The sequence below is a fragment of the Lampetra fluviatilis genome, chromosome 31 (assembly GCF_964198595.1).
Source record: "Lampetra fluviatilis chromosome 31, kcLamFluv1.1, whole genome shotgun sequence".
Taxonomy (NCBI): Eukaryota; Metazoa; Chordata; class Hyperoartia; order Petromyzontiformes; family Petromyzontidae; genus Lampetra; species Lampetra fluviatilis.
In genome coordinates, this window is record NC_136305.1 from 2900000 (window position 1) to 2916222 (window position 16223).

Below are 16223 nucleotides of genomic sequence, written 5' to 3' on the forward strand. Positions count from 1 at the left end.
TGTATGAGTGACCACCATGCACAACGAAGTAATTATACAGGGAGGAACAATGTTCCACACTGCCCACCAGGGATTATTTAACTGTCTGTCTGTCGTGCATAAATAAATATATAATACACACAGCTCTTTGATTGGTGGAGACCTTACAAACAGCTCTTTGATTGGTGGAGACCTACTGCCGGGTACGGAGAGGGGAGGTGCCTAAGGGAGGAGGGTCAGGGGAGGGGCCTAAGGAAGGGGGGAGTCAGGAGAGGGACCTGAGGGGGTTCAGGGGAGGGGCCTGAGGGGGGTTCAGGAGAGGGGCCTGAGGGGGGGGTCAGCGGAGGGGCCTGAGGGAGGGGGGGTCAGGGGAGGGGCCTAAGGATATGGGGGGGGGTGCTCAGGGGAGGGGCCTAACAGAAGGGGGGTCAGGGGAGGGGCCTAAGGGAAGGGGGGTCAGGGGAGGGGCCTGAGGATATGGGGGGGGGGTGGTCAGGGGAGGGGCCTATGGGAAAGGGGGTCAGGGGAGGGGCCTAAGGGGGGAGGGGCCTAAGGGAGGGGGGGAGGCGATAGTTAAGGGGGCTGTCTGCCTGGCTACCTAAAGTCAAGTTATCTTTTATACATACAGGTACGAACAACAGGTTCCACACTGCCCACCAGGGATTATTTGTCTGTATGTCATGCACGAATGCGCTGTCCAACCAAGTTCCTACCTGCCCACTCCGAAGGAACGTGTTCAGCTTCACAGGGCAGAGCATCAAATGTACGGTATCTCTACAACCCTTTCTATGCCACTCAGCTTCAACGCACTGACCAACGTGGCAAAGTATGGTCAAATAACCCCCACAACTCACACGGCATGGAAGCACTTACTCACCTAGTTTTAACGGGTTGTGTATGCAACAAATATAATTGATCTGCAAACGCCGTACAGATTGTGAATGTAAGATGTCGACGTTAGTGATGTAAACATGGACTTTTATAGTTCCCGAAGGGGATATCCTCTGCATCGTAGACCGTGCCAACGTATCTGTGAGATAGCAGTCAGCGCTCCTAAACTCTGCAAAAAAAGTGGACATGTGCAATCGCAACTGGCTCAGAAGCTACCATTGAAAAGGATGTGCAAGCATGCGTGCAACCTCAACTGTGTATATATCTTACCTAGCAGGGGAAACAACTCATGTTCACTAGGGGCCTGCCCTGCCACTGGCCCATTTCAAGGAGCCTAATCCTTTGCTCAGGCTTCCATCTTCACCTGATCAGTGTACGGCAAGGCGACCACAGACACCACGCGTCAAGGGAAGTTGACTGCAAATTGGGCCTGCCGATCGTTTCTCACTTGCCACTGGTCCTGCAGTAGGGCCCAACGCGCTGAACCTAACAATAGGCGGTGGTTGTGCCTCCACACAATTGGTGTACACCATGTGTCTGTCAAGCAACAACGGCCGTGGCCCTAAGGGCGAGCCCTCTCAATCTCCCACAAGAAGAAGTGAGTAAGCTGGTGAAAACGGGCCTCTGCATGGCCATAACAAATAAATGATGTAGAGCTGTCCCCTGTGTGAGTGAAGGTGGGGGGTGATCTAACCTATAAAAGTCTCTCTTCATGGGCCTGGCGATTACCAGGATGTATATTGTTGGTAAGGACTGCAAGTGATGTCTGGAAATAAAAAGCGAAACACCGTACACCGCCAATTCCTCACGATACACAAAATAGCAGCGTACACAAACTCCACCACCAGACTAGATATTAAAGTTTATTAAAACCAAACAACAAAAACAAAGCATGGACATTAATGTTAACCATTCTTGTAATGTATTACTGAAGTTTAGGCGGATCAAAGTGTAGATCAGCAAATGTAGCAACATCATCATTCAACTTCAATATATGCCAGGAAGATTTTTCTAAAAGTTTCATTGTATGAAATTATTTATCTGGTTTAGGTTGTCTGCCCAATTGAACAATTCTTAATACCAATGAAAGGTCAACATTTTAATCTACAAATGGCAAAGAGTTGAATTAATGCCACACAGCTTAAGCCTACATTTCTACAGGCCATTTAAAGTTAACTGGATACTTGCAATATTAAATGAGTGATTACAATCCTAACAAAACACCAGTGTACAATGTTCAGTTTTTGAGATGCAATTTCCCAAATTTGTTTTGATGCATTCCATCCATATATAAGCAAGTCAATTATTGAAATCTAAGCCGATGTAAACTAAACTTGGTGTTGAGTTGTAATGATGTATCTGCGTCACATTATCCAACATCGGCAAGAGTATTCCCACGTGCCACCATGTTCTCAAGGCCATGTACCTTTTGGCTCCTCACCATCAATCAATCCACTCCCCAAGCCGTCACCCATCCCTCGAGGTTGTAATGCAACACTCCAAGCAGCACCAGCTTGATATTTGTTATCGCTACGTCTAACAAGAACTAATTATTATAACCTATACAGACTGCTATTCAAGTGCTGCTGTGCTCTTGTGAGAATGAGGTGTAGAATAAGGGAGGGGTTTGCAACTGGAGGGCCAGAGACATCACTAGGAGCCTTTAAAAAGGTTAAGAGGTCACAGGACGAAGGGACTGTGGTGATTCCGCATGGCTGTATTGCCCTTCTTGCATGTGCTATGCATTTACAGCCATACAAACAATGCTCACCATGAAATAAAAACCTCATTCTTCACTAGCTAGAAAGAAGGTTCAAAAGAATTTCAACATTCGCTGTAAAAAGCGTAGAAAGCACAGTAATTAGCAACCTCTGCACAAGTGTGATTTTTACTCGTGCAACTTTTTGTTTTACTCAACCCAGGGCGCGTCCCCGGGACAGACCACCATGCCGCTCCAACCAGCAGCGACACTCAACATGAAAACTCATGTGCACAAACTTTGCTATTCAGAAAAATCACAACTAAGGAGCACAATTGGAATTTACAAAATAGGGGTAAACGTGGCCAAGTAGTAACATGTGAACAAAATGACATACAAAATGTCTCAATTAAAAAAAAACCCACTGGACGTAACAGCACATGATACTGCACTGGTGTTGAGAATTGGTGTTTCAACTTGAATTCCTCAGTATCGACCTGGTAAAAGAAATAAAATAAAATACATTAATGGGACAAACACTACACATAATTGGACAGATTAAGTCAAGCAAATACAACGCCAAATAAAATAGCATGGGACAGAATTGAAAAACCTTCATGCCCCTGCAAGCAAAAGTGGAGTTTTCCATGGCTCCTCAATGGATAAACTGACGTACATGTTAGTTTTGTACAACTTCATAAGACTTGCCATGATTCAGTCATGTCAGATGCACATGTCAGGATAATCAACCGATCCTGCATCCAACACGCTGGACGAACCTGTGTGTGACCAATCAACTAATGGACAAAGGCTTTCCCAAGCCATTACCGTATCAAATTATCCATCAAGCACCTGCACACGAGTTGGCTTTAGCGCTTTAACCCCTTGGTTGAAGTCCTCTCGAATAGGTTCAATCACTTGCCTGCCACTCCACGATTCTTGACCGTAGGTCATCACTTCTAAGGCCACTTACATTTTTTAAACAGTTAGAATGATGCCTAACCTACGCATGCTCTCCTCCAAGTGTTTCTCTTTCTGTCTCTCAGTGTAATTCCACGCACGCATCTCTCTGTGCTTCTTTCAGCAGTTTACAGTTTGGTTCCATTTTCCTTTTACTTTTGTCCGTTTATAATTCGTGTGATAGTAGGTGGCACATGTCAATAAAAAAAAGGTTACTCACGCGGGGAATACGAGCGAGAGCGTGAGCGCGAGTGGTAGCCTCCTCCCCGGCCGTAGTACGGAGATGGGGAGCGCTTCCTGGTAACGACGAGAAAACATCCGTCAGATAATGGCACAAACTACCAAAGTTCTCAGACAACACAAATAGTATATTACGTGCAACTATAGCAAGGAAAATTATAGTGCTTACAGTTTTTTTATTTTAGTATACCTTAACTATCCAATGTCATTATGAGCTGATATAACGTAGACAAATTTTACTGGTCTTGGAAAAGAAGTGATCCTATGTTTACGTGTGCCACCCATGTGCAGTCCTCCGTTCAACTGATCTTAATTTCGTTGGCACGCATTTTGTATCTTAAATAACCAATTATATTCTACGCATGCTAAATAAATCACATGGCTATGAGCCAAAGATTTCAAGGCTGACATGGTTGTTATTTTATTCTATTTACATTCCTAGTTTTTTTACATACCATATCATATGGTCAACATTTCCATTTATAACTCTCAAAGAAGAGAGTGGATCCATCGCAACTTAAATGTGTCCTGCCCAGATTCGAATCCACAACCTCGGCAGTGCTGGCTGAGTGCTCCGAGATTGTATTCACCAGCCTGTCATCAAGAACACCCTGCACCACCCAGTCATCTGTATGTACATGTACAGCCCTGAGTAAATACCCTGCTAGATGAGGGCCTCCTCCGGCCTTTTGTAGTGGTTATTTGACCATACTCCACTGCACTGCTCAGTGTGTGCTGTCATGAAGGTAGGGAGGTTAGATTGGGAAGCACAAAGGTACTGCAACACCTATGGATTTTGCTGCACTGCTTTTCCCACAGCACAGCCTCCAAAGTCCTAACAAGACCATCTTCTGGGTACTTGATCACCCATCCAAACAAAATTCGGGCTATTTTTGTTTGAGGTGCACCTCATTGTATAGCACTTCATAATAACTTATTGTAATATCTATGCCATTTAAATGTTTGTAAAATTGTATTTGGTTACAAGTCAATAATCTGCACTCAAGCAAAACATGTGGCCAACAGAATTAAGATTAACAGAGGACTGCACACAGGGAGCACTATCCTTACCAAACAAAATCCACACTTGCCAACTGCCCTTCTCACTGCCACTGAACACTCATTAAGTGTCGAGGCAGTACCTGTACCGTCCATAGCTGCTGTGGCTGTGCCTGTGGTCGTAGTCCCGCTCCTCGTAGCGATCGTACCCGCCACGATCGTACCCGCCACGGCTGTGGTACCCGCCGCCGCCTCCGCCGCCGCCGCCGCCACGTTCCCCACGATCGTAGCGATCCCCACGGTCATAGCCTCCACGCTCATGGCCTTCTCTGCGCCTCGGGGGGCTGCGCGCCAAGGGATGTAGAGGCGCGCGAACACAGTCAGGTACATCAGCCAATACACACAAACCCCCCCTACCCACCCCACTCCGAGCCACTGGAACGGATCTCTGAGAGAGAGCTGTAGATATCCACTTCAACGGGTTGTTCTTACGATGGGTTTGCACTCTTCTGGCTAGAGATCTAAAAAGTATTCTATGTTTCCTGACAAGATGCTGATAGCACAATCAGGATAAAATTAGGGCAAAAATATTTTTTTAAGTCATTATAACCAGGCTCTCCAGATAATTTTAGGACGTACTTTTCACCTCTATTTTAAAGCAAAAATTTGGCGTGCATCTCATTAGCCAGTGGGTGTGCGTGTGACCAGATTTATACACATTCAATGATGCCGGACACAAGTTTGGGGTGTGGCTCACTTTCTGGAGCATCTAAATGGTATATATATAGTATACATATATTTCGATTTAAAGCTTTCGTGACTGCAGGGATTCATCTTCTTGGTTCTTTCGGTAAAGTCACGTAGAAGGGAAGTAATAAAATAATAAAAATAAAACATAATAAAACAATTCTCACGACGTTTCGGCCACAACGCAAGCAGCCATCCTCAGGCGAAGAATGAAACACCCCAAGCTTGGAGCGTATATTTAAGCTGGGTTAGAGGGGGGGGAGGTGGGAAGAAGAGCGCCTAAACAAAATAATTTGCATATCAAGAGGAATTCAGCATATGGAAAATGCGTAGGAGGTGGGCGGGGGGGGTTCCAAATCAATACTATGCCCGTGCATTATGCAGGATTAGCAGCATCAAAGGGGGGGGGGGGAAGGGGGGGAGCATTAACAAAGGAAAGGAATGTTAATAGTATGTAGCTGTAGTTACTAAACAACCACGTAAAAAACTACAGTATAAACTGCATGACAAACTAAAGTATAAACTACATAGCATCATCAGTAAGAGTATAGTAAGTTTACTGATGATGCTATGTAGTTTATACTTTAGTTTGTCATGCAGTTTATACTGTAGTTTTTTACGTGGTTGTTTAGTAACTACAGCTACATACTATTAACATTCCTTTCCTTTGTTAATGCTCCCCCCCTTCCCCCCCCCCCCTTTGATGCTGCTAATCCTGCATAATGCACGGGCATAGTATTGATTTGGAACCCCCCCCGCCCACCTCCTACGCATTTTCCATATGCTGAATTCCTCTTGATATGCAAATTATTTTGTTTAGGCGCTCTTCTTCCCACCTCCCCCCCCTCTAACCCAGCTTAAATATACGCTCCAAGCTTGGGGTGTTTCATTCTTCGCCTGAGGATGGCTGCTTGCGTTGTGGCCGAAACGTCGTGAGAATTGTTTTATTATGTTTTATTTTTATTATTTTATTACTTCCCTTCTACGTGACTTTACCGAAAGAACCAAGAAGAAGTATACATATACATGACATCTGTGCGAGCTGTGCGCATGGCCAGACAAGGGGCGTAACTCACAAGCTGGGGCGCCCCATGTAGATACCGGGCGTCGGGGTGTGCGCGCGCTTCGTGATGGAAAAGTCGACGCGGATGTTGCGTCCATCCAGCTCCATTCCGTTCACTCGCTCCTTAGCCTTGGGGTAACGATGGCGGGGGGGGGGGTGAGGGAAACGGGGCGACCGCGGTTTCATTGCAAAGAACACACATCTGATAGGGGATCTCGAAATCTAAAACCAAAATTTTTATTCTACCAAGTAAGGCCCGCTAAACTATAGCTCTTTTTCAGAAGCGACTTGGCTATCACAGATGATGGCTCAACAAAGTGGCTTATTACGTGGAAATTTACAGGAGCCAAATACACTTAATGCACATTGATTCTAAATGTGGAGAGAAAAACAGGAGGGCCCGGAGATACATCCATACGACCACAGGGAGGATTTGCAAACTCCAAATATACAAGCATCAGGGTCGGGATCGAACCCACGACCTCATGTATTCCAGGCGAGGGAGGTAAGGTCTCGCCACCGTGGCGCCCTAAAGCCTTCTATTCCCTCTGTCAAAATATACAACCGTGCTGCGCCGGAGCCACACCAAGTCAGATTTCAACGGCACAAGCAGAGCCACGCCATTCACGTTCCACACAATTAAATAGTTAAGACACGTTGTACACATTGGTGGCGGCGCCGTGTTCTCCGTGTACCATCGGCACATGCAACTATTGCATCATTTGTCCCACCCATGGCCCTGAACTAGATTGAGATGCCTTTTGAGGCCAGCATATCACGGCTTGTTTGCGCGCTCAGAACAAAACAGCCAGCGAAAACCCACCCACATTGTGAACACTCTAGACTGGCTCGACTAGGTTGTACAAACGCTAAAGGGTATGCAATGCAAGAATTAGCAGAAAATTAGGAGCAATAGTTCAAGGAGTATAGAAAATATATTTAATCGCAGTCTAGAACTGCACAAGTGGGGTGACGATATTTGCACTGCATAGAGGTGGTCCCAAAATTTTCAATCGTTCAGCAACCAATTACTTCACAAGTACAACAATATGTAAAAGTCCCATCGCACATGTAGTTCATGAGTTATAACCACAACCCATTACTCAATGTTGTTTTAGACAATAACTAAAAAATTCTTATGAACAAAGGCAAATCGATTGGAAGCAATTACAGCCATCATTCAAAATAGACTAGACACTAAGTTCTATTGTTCTGCATGTGCACTTGCTCATCGACTGATGAACATAAAACATAATCTGATAATATTGCTCAACATTGATTGTAATTGACTGAGTGTGCATCGATATTGAGTCACTCTTGAACAGTAATCAATTTAAAAAAAACCGAACTGGTCTTATTGCAGTCCCATGGCTTAATGTCTCTAAGGTTGACCAATCAGGTCTCGTGTTGATCAATTTCAATATGACCAGTCCCCTATGTGCTAGTGTGGAATGAAACAAGCCATTTGTCTTTGCTAATTTATGTTTGCTAATTTGTGTGGATATAAAGATTCTATGACACCGTTAACAAGATCAAGCCACACTGAGGTAACTGGGAAAATAAGGGAAAGAACCTAAAATTATATAATTACCATACCATCCCTTCTAGAATGCTTACTGGGTCTAATCTTTCTTTGTACTGAACCAGGAAAGCTCCTATTCGGTGGTATTTGCTGTGCAGCTGATAAGGATAACAAAGAGACAATGAATAATGTGCTATTAATGCATGGATATTGACTATTCATTAAACTCTTACACTAATCACAGGCCAAGGATACGACCTGACAGAAGACATTTCAGAAGATATATTAAAGATTTATTGGCAAGACCACTGGGTCTTTGCAAATCTATATATGCTAAACACATATAGTGATAACGGAGTGTGGAAGCGGTGCAGTGGTTAGCATGCCACGCTATGGACCAGACAACCGGAATTCAACACCCAAACAGCTTATACCAGTGGGGGCGAATGATATCTGAACAGGTCCTACCACACCCCTCCAAAGAAAACTGAACCGGCATGGCGAGGCATAATAAAACAATGACATCACGGGCATGGGGACAAAAGGACTGGACGTTACATCCTTTCATTCGTGAGAAAAAGGGAAACTCTCACGGTGTAGCCCTGCAAATGCTTGCTCATACCACTGCTGGTGGAAAGGCCTTGGCGAAAGGGAGCTCTCCATCCAGTGCACCGCTCGAGGGTAATTTGCACGATTGTTTCACGCTGACAAGCACGTACAATGATATAAAATTGCAGCGCTCACCTCCTTGGAGTCCTCCATGTTCTGCATGTAGACAAACGCGAAGCCACGCGGGCGGCCCGACTGCTGGTCGTACACCACGTTGACATCAGCCACGGGGCCGTAGCGGCCAAACACCTCGCGCAGATCATGCTCCGTCGTGTACAGGCTCAGGCCAAACACGCCCAGGCACGTGTTGGGCTCCGGGTTTCCCTGTCGGGCGTTATACGCGCACTGCAAACATCCATCGCTGCTCACCGAATGCTACTATCATTCCAGCAGAACTGTAACCTCTGCTGACTTCTATAAATCCCATTATATCCCAGCTTGCGTCACGTAAGTTAATTTCCAAAGTCTATTAATACGTCTTTAATTGAAAGTGATTTTACATTTAGGTGATCGTATAAATATGCTTGTAGTGATTCACTTCCCCCCTACCCTACAACGTTGGTTTCATTTGAAAGATGTGGTGCTGCGATTTGAATAAGAATTTATATAATTTTTTAACATCATTGTAAGTCAGTGCCTCTCGTGGTTGCAGGGGGAACGTGAACTATAATGAACACTAATTGGAAACAATGTGATTCATAAATCGTAATAAATTAATTGATAACATGATTCAACTTCCAAGGCTTATAATTATGCATGCAATCATTGTTTAAAATAAATCATTTAGCTTAAAATCCATTAACATCACAAATGTATTACGCAATTATTTACAATTTATTAAGACTACATACTCATGATACATGAAGGATAATTGAGAAATACATATTAGACTCTCAACTGTTTCATTAATAGCCACAGGTTAACAAGTATTCCTTGAAAAGCTTGTATTTTAAAAATGACCAAAAATGTCAACGATCATAATATAACCTGTGAACGACATAACCTTGGGTGATAAACAATCCTGGGAATGGGTCAAAATTCCCAAAAAAACAGGACACTCCTTTAAAAGTCATCAGGGATCAGTGAGACTTTCCTTGGTTAATGCAACTCTAACTCAAAACACTGGTCCCCAAAGAGACATACCAGGCCACAAATACAATTCTGAAACCACAGCCCCTCCCGGGAGGCAAGGAGCCAGTTGCCATCCGTTCCCCTCCGAGTGTCAGGACGGCCGGAGGTGACGTGTCCGGCGCTGCGCATTACCCGGTCTCCCTGGTGCCGGCGACGGTTTGAGAAGGGCGAGTTGGTGAAGCTGCGGCGGCGGCGCGAGTGAGAGCGCGAGCGGTGGCGGCGGCGGGAACGGGAGCGAGAGCGGGAACGAGAGTAGCGCCGGTACGAGCTGTGCCGTGACCTGGAGCGCGACCTGCTGCGTATACGCGCGCGCCCACACAATTAAAATCGACCACAAACAACAATGTCATCGCGGCGCTTGCGCCAGGCTCGGCGGCATATTGAGGCTAAGTGAATGCCGAGGGACAGTTGGCAGGTCGCAGGCAGACCCAGTAACAGGTTAACCGAGTGAGAAGACAGGCAGATAAACGCAACCGGATACAAAAACATAAAAAAATGTATGTATACATATGCCAGTAACATGGCAAGATTGTGTGTACCCATGCAAGCTTCTTAAGAAATTATGTTAACGATTTAAAGCTGGTATAGGCATTAAGGGGTGTGTGGCCAGCATGTATGCACATACATGCTCATATATACAAACTGTTTATCGTAAACTTATATACAAGCACTATTGGGACTTTAAAAATATTTTGGCAACTAATGGATATAAACGTTTCAATTAAGATTAAATGAAAAGCAATTTTGTCTTCATTGCCAGCATTATGCTAATTCAAATTGTAAAAAGTGTTCAAGAATGCATAGGATCCTACAGTTTCACACGTCAACTTACAACTGTCAATACATATCATGGGACTTTTCAAACAAATTATGCAATTCGTAAACATGTGCAAAAGTTAAAACAATCTATAAACTCACCTGGATTTGGAACGGGAGCGAGATCTGGACTTGGAGCGAGACGCACTTTTGGACCTGCGTGTTGCAGGGCTTCTGCTTTTGGACTTCAAAAGCGAATTCTAACAGCAGAAAGGGAGCAATGTTCAGCGGAGAATGCAGTTTGCACGGGGAAATACAACCAGTGGCTTTAAAGAGAAAAATAATGAGCCCTCGAGTCATGTGCAGATGACAAAACTGCAAACTGTGATAGATGAGTGCATGTTAGCGCTACAGATATCTACGTGGGAACTGTGAAGACAACATTTGGGAGTAGTATGATGCATGCATGCACGCACTACACGGGCAGAGGTTTTGTTCATTACAATTTTACAAGTTAGCATTATTATCATGGTGTCAATAATCCAACATGCCCGCGGGTTTTGCATTTGTCGTATCGCATGAATGTGCCTTACCAATGCACCAGTTTCTTCACATGTTCACGCAATGACAACATTCACATTCTTCACGCCTGATTACCGTACCATGCATCTGCTTCTATCTGAACCTTCTTTTCTTTTTTTCAAGCTTCAAACTCAATTAACCCTCTGCAAATTCTTTCTCCAATGTTCAATTATTCTAGATGTCAGGATATCTTCCCCAAGCTTGGAAAGCTTTCTTCCAATTCGCCACCGAGATTAACCTTTACAAGAAAAAGAATACCAACAATTTAAATGGTGAGCCAGTAAGGCAGACAAACAGCGTAGTTGACTTTAAACACAGTGCTGCACTGTCATTTATCATTACACTCGCGGGTGATTATTTTAACATTACACCATTTAGATTCACAAACGTCTATATTTGTTCTTTACAAAACACATTTCTTCCATATAAGGAAGTCACAAACGGTGCAAGCACACGAACAGTTTCGATACGACTTTACGTATGTCAAAGACTGAAATTTTAATTTACGTTACACAACTATGGCAGAGAGTGAGCATGTTTGTCACTGGCGTAAAGGCCTTTAGGCATGAGTATTTTAGGCGTTTAAGCACTTAGCGTATAAAAATGCAGTAAAAACAGTAAACACGGCTAAAATACACACTTTATACCAACCAGACAAGCATCCTTGAGTCTAACATGCCTGTGCAATAATGCAGTCACTACAGTACTACTTCTCCTCTACTTTGAGTAACAAGTCATTGCGAAGTGAAACCAATGTACAGTACAAGCTGAATATATGCACACCCCTTGGGGCCAAGGGCAGGCGTTGTTTTATGTCGTGTCTTGAATTAATTTCGCATCCTACGTAGCCAGCCGTGCCAATGGGAAGTGCTGTATATCCAAATTGTGTTTGTATCAGAAATTTCCCTTTGCATTCAAGGCCACCAAATGCGTTGCTTTGTATAATAATTCATATAAGGTGTGCCGATATCCAGTTACTCTTGTATTGTGGATATTGATTTGAACATCTACAGTAATGGCAAAGTATTTAAAATAATCCTTATTTAAAATGTAACTACATATAGTTGACTTTGTTGGCATAGAACTGCTGTATCCAGGCTACCTTGGTTTATTATTTACGTCCGTAATTATTGGTATACTGTATTTAGTAACACCCCCCTTGGGGAGGGGTGAGGTGCAATTGGTTCGCAGTGGATTGGAATAGAACTGCTATTACGATTAATCTGGTCTCAGATTTGCACTGAAAAAAAGAGCTCTAACCTGCTTGGAGGCTGCCAGCATCCATGTAATACAGAAACTAATAAATCCTGATTCCAAAAACATGCAACGTCAATTACGAAAAAAAAAGTGTACCATTATTTATAGTCAGTGTTATTCTCCTTCTAACCAAATATACACAATCGTTATTTTCAATGATTTTGCCACAAAAAATCCAGCTCATTATCAACCTACTGCTGGACAATTTAATTTCCCACGCCACGTGGGTCGTTGGGATTTTGTTGACCATACTTCACCACGTTTGTCAGTGCGTGCGGGCTGGCGAAGGCGTACACGTGGGAGTAGATCGCAACAATGGATTTGTTTGCTGCTCTGCCCTCAACGTTACCCCTCAGTGTGTTTTTTAATGCATGGTGGGTCACCCCAATCCGAGCACTATCCGACTAAACCACCCAGAAAGTTTGCCACCTCGTTAGATCGCGGAAGCTAAGCAAACACATCCAGTTAGCACTCGAGTACAATTTTATAATTTAATAACAAAACTTCCTGGTGAGGTTTTTTTCCGCAACTGACGTAACATGTTTTTGGAAACCCCCCTCCTCCTCCTGCGTACGGTTTGCTCTAACACATTACACGGTGGGACGAGGTATATATTATAAATTATTTGGAAATTAATTGTAATTGTCAGCTACGATTAATTAACTACCGAAGATGCATAAGGCCATCGACGCTGCGATGTAGCAGCCTCCTTGCCTAGCTCTCGAAGCAGGCTTAAACGCGGCCTTCCCGCGCAGCACCTGAGCCCTCATCAACAGCCTGGCTAACAACTCGTTTTCAGTATTTACAACAACAAAACACGTTCACAACGGTATTAATAACAGACTGCGGCAGCGATCATTGTAATTTTTCTCAACGTAAAACCGCTCCGTGTTAAAACGCCGTTCAGCCGCACCATGCGGGCCTAGGCTAGAAGGCCTCTGCGCAAGAGCGCGATAAAACAAGAGGGGGGAGGCAAAGACAAATACAATCAAATCGACGTCGCTACTTTACAAACAAACAACCAAACCGGCGACACGTGTATGAAAACTCGCGCGTACCCTGGTCTCGAACGTGATGCCATCCTCCGCGTCGCTCATGGTTGAAGCGAGTGACCTGAACGTGAGGGGAGAGAAAAATCGCGACGAGAGAGGCGCGCGCGACCCCTAAAAAAACCCCGCCAAATGACCCCGCCCCCCGCCACCAACGAGCGCGCTCATTGGCTCCCGCAGCGGGAGGGGGCGGAGCGATCTTTCGAGCCGAGCTGTGATTGGTCCAAGCGTCGATTCGATTCTCCAACCGTCGCGATTCGCGACGTCGATTTTTGGTTTTGGTTTAATCGCGACGATTAATCGGCGATGTTTGTCGATGGAATAATCGTCGAACTATTCTAAGACGAAGATCCCCACCCACACGCCACCACGTGTCGCCTGTAGCGAGTAAGCCAGCACCCTATGATGAAGGCCGGCACTGTGGCACACGAGGGGGGTGGGTGGCCAGCACCACGCCCCGACCGCCTTTGTCTCCCCCAGGTGACGATGTTTACCTACACACCGCACGAGGTGCTCATTTGAGGCTGAGTCGACCTAGGGGAGGTCCAGGACCGGTTAAAGTAATAATCGCTCCTGGTGTTGGCCGTGGCCCTAACCGCTACAATACCGCCTCCCCACAACGTCTTTGTCAATGGAACTATTCAACACAAACACCCGCGCCATTCGCCACGAAGTGACGGTGACGTCGCCACGATGCCTGTACCAGGCTAGGTGGACTTTGAGGCTGCCACGTGAAGTGTCGAAGGCTCGCTGCTGACAGGAGGAGGTCTCGGGACAGACCCAGCAGGTGCCATGGTTTGGCTGGCCGGCAGATGCACCACCAGCTGTACCCCCTTACTGTGCCACATTGCTGCGTTTTATCCACCCGGCGCTCCGGTCGTTGTTGTGAGCGTCGCTCATCTGCCCTCCATTGTAGCTGGAGGGCGACTGCCTCCAAACTGCCCAGCAGCGTCCTTCACGAGCCTCCTCCACAGAGGCCGATCTTGACACCGCTGGTACCAGTCGTCGGCAAGTCCATTCAGCTCCACATCCTCCTGTGCCACATCACTCCATCTCTTCTCCAGCCCGTGTCCTCTATCCGGCCAAACAGAAGCTGCTTGGGCATGCGGTTGACTGGGCATGCGGGCTACATGGCCCAGCCAACGCAGCCTCACCTGCCGGAGGAGCTCACCGATGGGAATGTGTCTAGATCTTTCAAGGTTTTGTGAGCTTGTCACATAGTGATCCATCCTGGTTAAACCTTGGATGGATCGTGGGCATGCCAGCCTCAATGTTTCTAACCGGCGCAGAGATTCCATTAAGGAGGGGTCCACGTTTCGCAAGCGTAGAGAAGGGAGGGAATGACCGTGGCCAAGAAGACATGAAGCTTCGTGCGGAGCGACAGACCAGGTAGCTTTCACACAGCGTTACGCAACCGATTAAAAGATAATGCCGCTCATCTGATTCGGAGTTGAGACCTCTGCTGTCAAACCGGAGCCGGTCATGAGCACACTGACCCAGGTGTGGGAAACTCTCCACTCTCTCCACAAGAGCTCCATCACCAATGGAGAGGGGAGGGGAGTTGAGAGGATTTGAGAGGAGTGGAGTTTGTGGTGGCACAAAATACCCAGGCAGGTGCTCAGTTTTGGTGGGGCTGATTGGTAAGACCCCAACAACAACATCAGGTTCCAGTGAAGTCCGAGGCTTTTGAATTTCGTGAGCCGGCTCACAGAAGCCCATGGTGCTTAATAATTTGAGCTGGCCGGTGTTCTACACGAGATGGCCCCAGGGCCAGGCCACGGGCTGAGTGGGATGTGCACGAGAAGAGGCTCAAAGCAATGGGCCCTGAATGTCGGAGCAGAAATGGACACGGCCCCGTTCGCTTTTATGTACAAGGAGGAGAAACCCGCGGATGGCTTTCCGCGGTAAAAAGGATGGCGATGTTGTCGAGAGGCTGATGATTTCACAAACGGATGATTTCACACACGAATAATGATGTTTAATATTTAATTAACCTAGAGCGTAGCGGGTTTCGTTCGTCGCTCGTCTTGTTCCATGCCCTGTGGGGCCGTCCATAAATGACGTCACGTGATTTTGTACGATTTTGACCCCCCCCCTCGTTACAAAAAGTCAGACCCCCCCCTCAAATATGACGTCACAAAGCTCTGCCCCCCCCAATATAAAACATGCTTCAAATCGCTTTAAACTATTGTCATTGTAGTGCGTATTTAATGTGGCGCTGCACTCTAATGTTGTAGGAGAAAACATTCATCAAAAAGTCTATTTAATGAAGTAGAACGTGTTGTCCATTTATTTTAAGTTGCCCATTTTGATGTGACGTCACATTTCTCAAACCCCCCCTCGTCACACATCGTCACAAATGTCTGACCCCCCTCCCCCCCCCTAGGTGCGTGACGTCATTTATGGCCGGTCCCTAAGGTTCAAATGTTATTCTCTTATATACTTGCTGCAAAGCTCGACGACCGGACGCACTTGATAGCAGATCAAATGCTGTGCGGGGATGACCGTCTTTAAAGTAATTGCGGTTGGGAGGACTGATTTAGCCATTGTGGTATCAGAGCGCCTTCAAAAGAACGCGATCCGGCTCGTCTGCGTGCGAAATTATCCCAACATGAAATCGGACCCTTCAGCTGTAATTCTCCCTTCACGTATATCCAACAGTGGCCAATTTTAAACGTACGTTCGCAATTGAAATTTCACGTTGCTTAACACTAAAAAGACTGGGTTTAATCTACATAT

At 45.7% G+C, this 16223-nt stretch overlaps 1 protein-coding gene across 8 annotated transcripts; it reads right to left on the reverse strand.

The window, feature by feature from the left end:
- Positions 1 to 1719: 1719 nt before the first annotated feature.
- Positions 1720 to 13612, reverse strand: LOC144943447 (uncharacterized). Of its 8 annotated transcripts, none has more exons than XM_078870875.1 (8): positions 13494 to 13612; positions 10759 to 10856; positions 9973 to 10120; positions 8845 to 9033; positions 6592 to 6707; positions 4912 to 5112; positions 3750 to 3826; positions 1720 to 3066 (listed from the first exon to the last, which is right to left on the reverse strand). In XM_078870875.1, the coding sequence occupies exons 1-8, from the start codon at positions 13530 to 13532 to the stop codon at positions 3056 to 3058; spliced, it is 879 nt and encodes a 292-aa protein (XP_078727001.1). In that variant the 5' UTR covers positions 13533 to 13612; the 3' UTR covers positions 1720 to 3055. The 8 variants fall into 8 exon arrangements, with proteins under 8 accessions (XP_078727001.1, XP_078726998.1, XP_078727000.1 ...); XM_078870872.1 differs by having other exon boundaries at positions 8845 to 9054; XM_078870874.1 differs by having other exon boundaries at positions 9973 to 10132.
- Positions 13613 to 16223: the final 2611 nt, after the last annotated feature.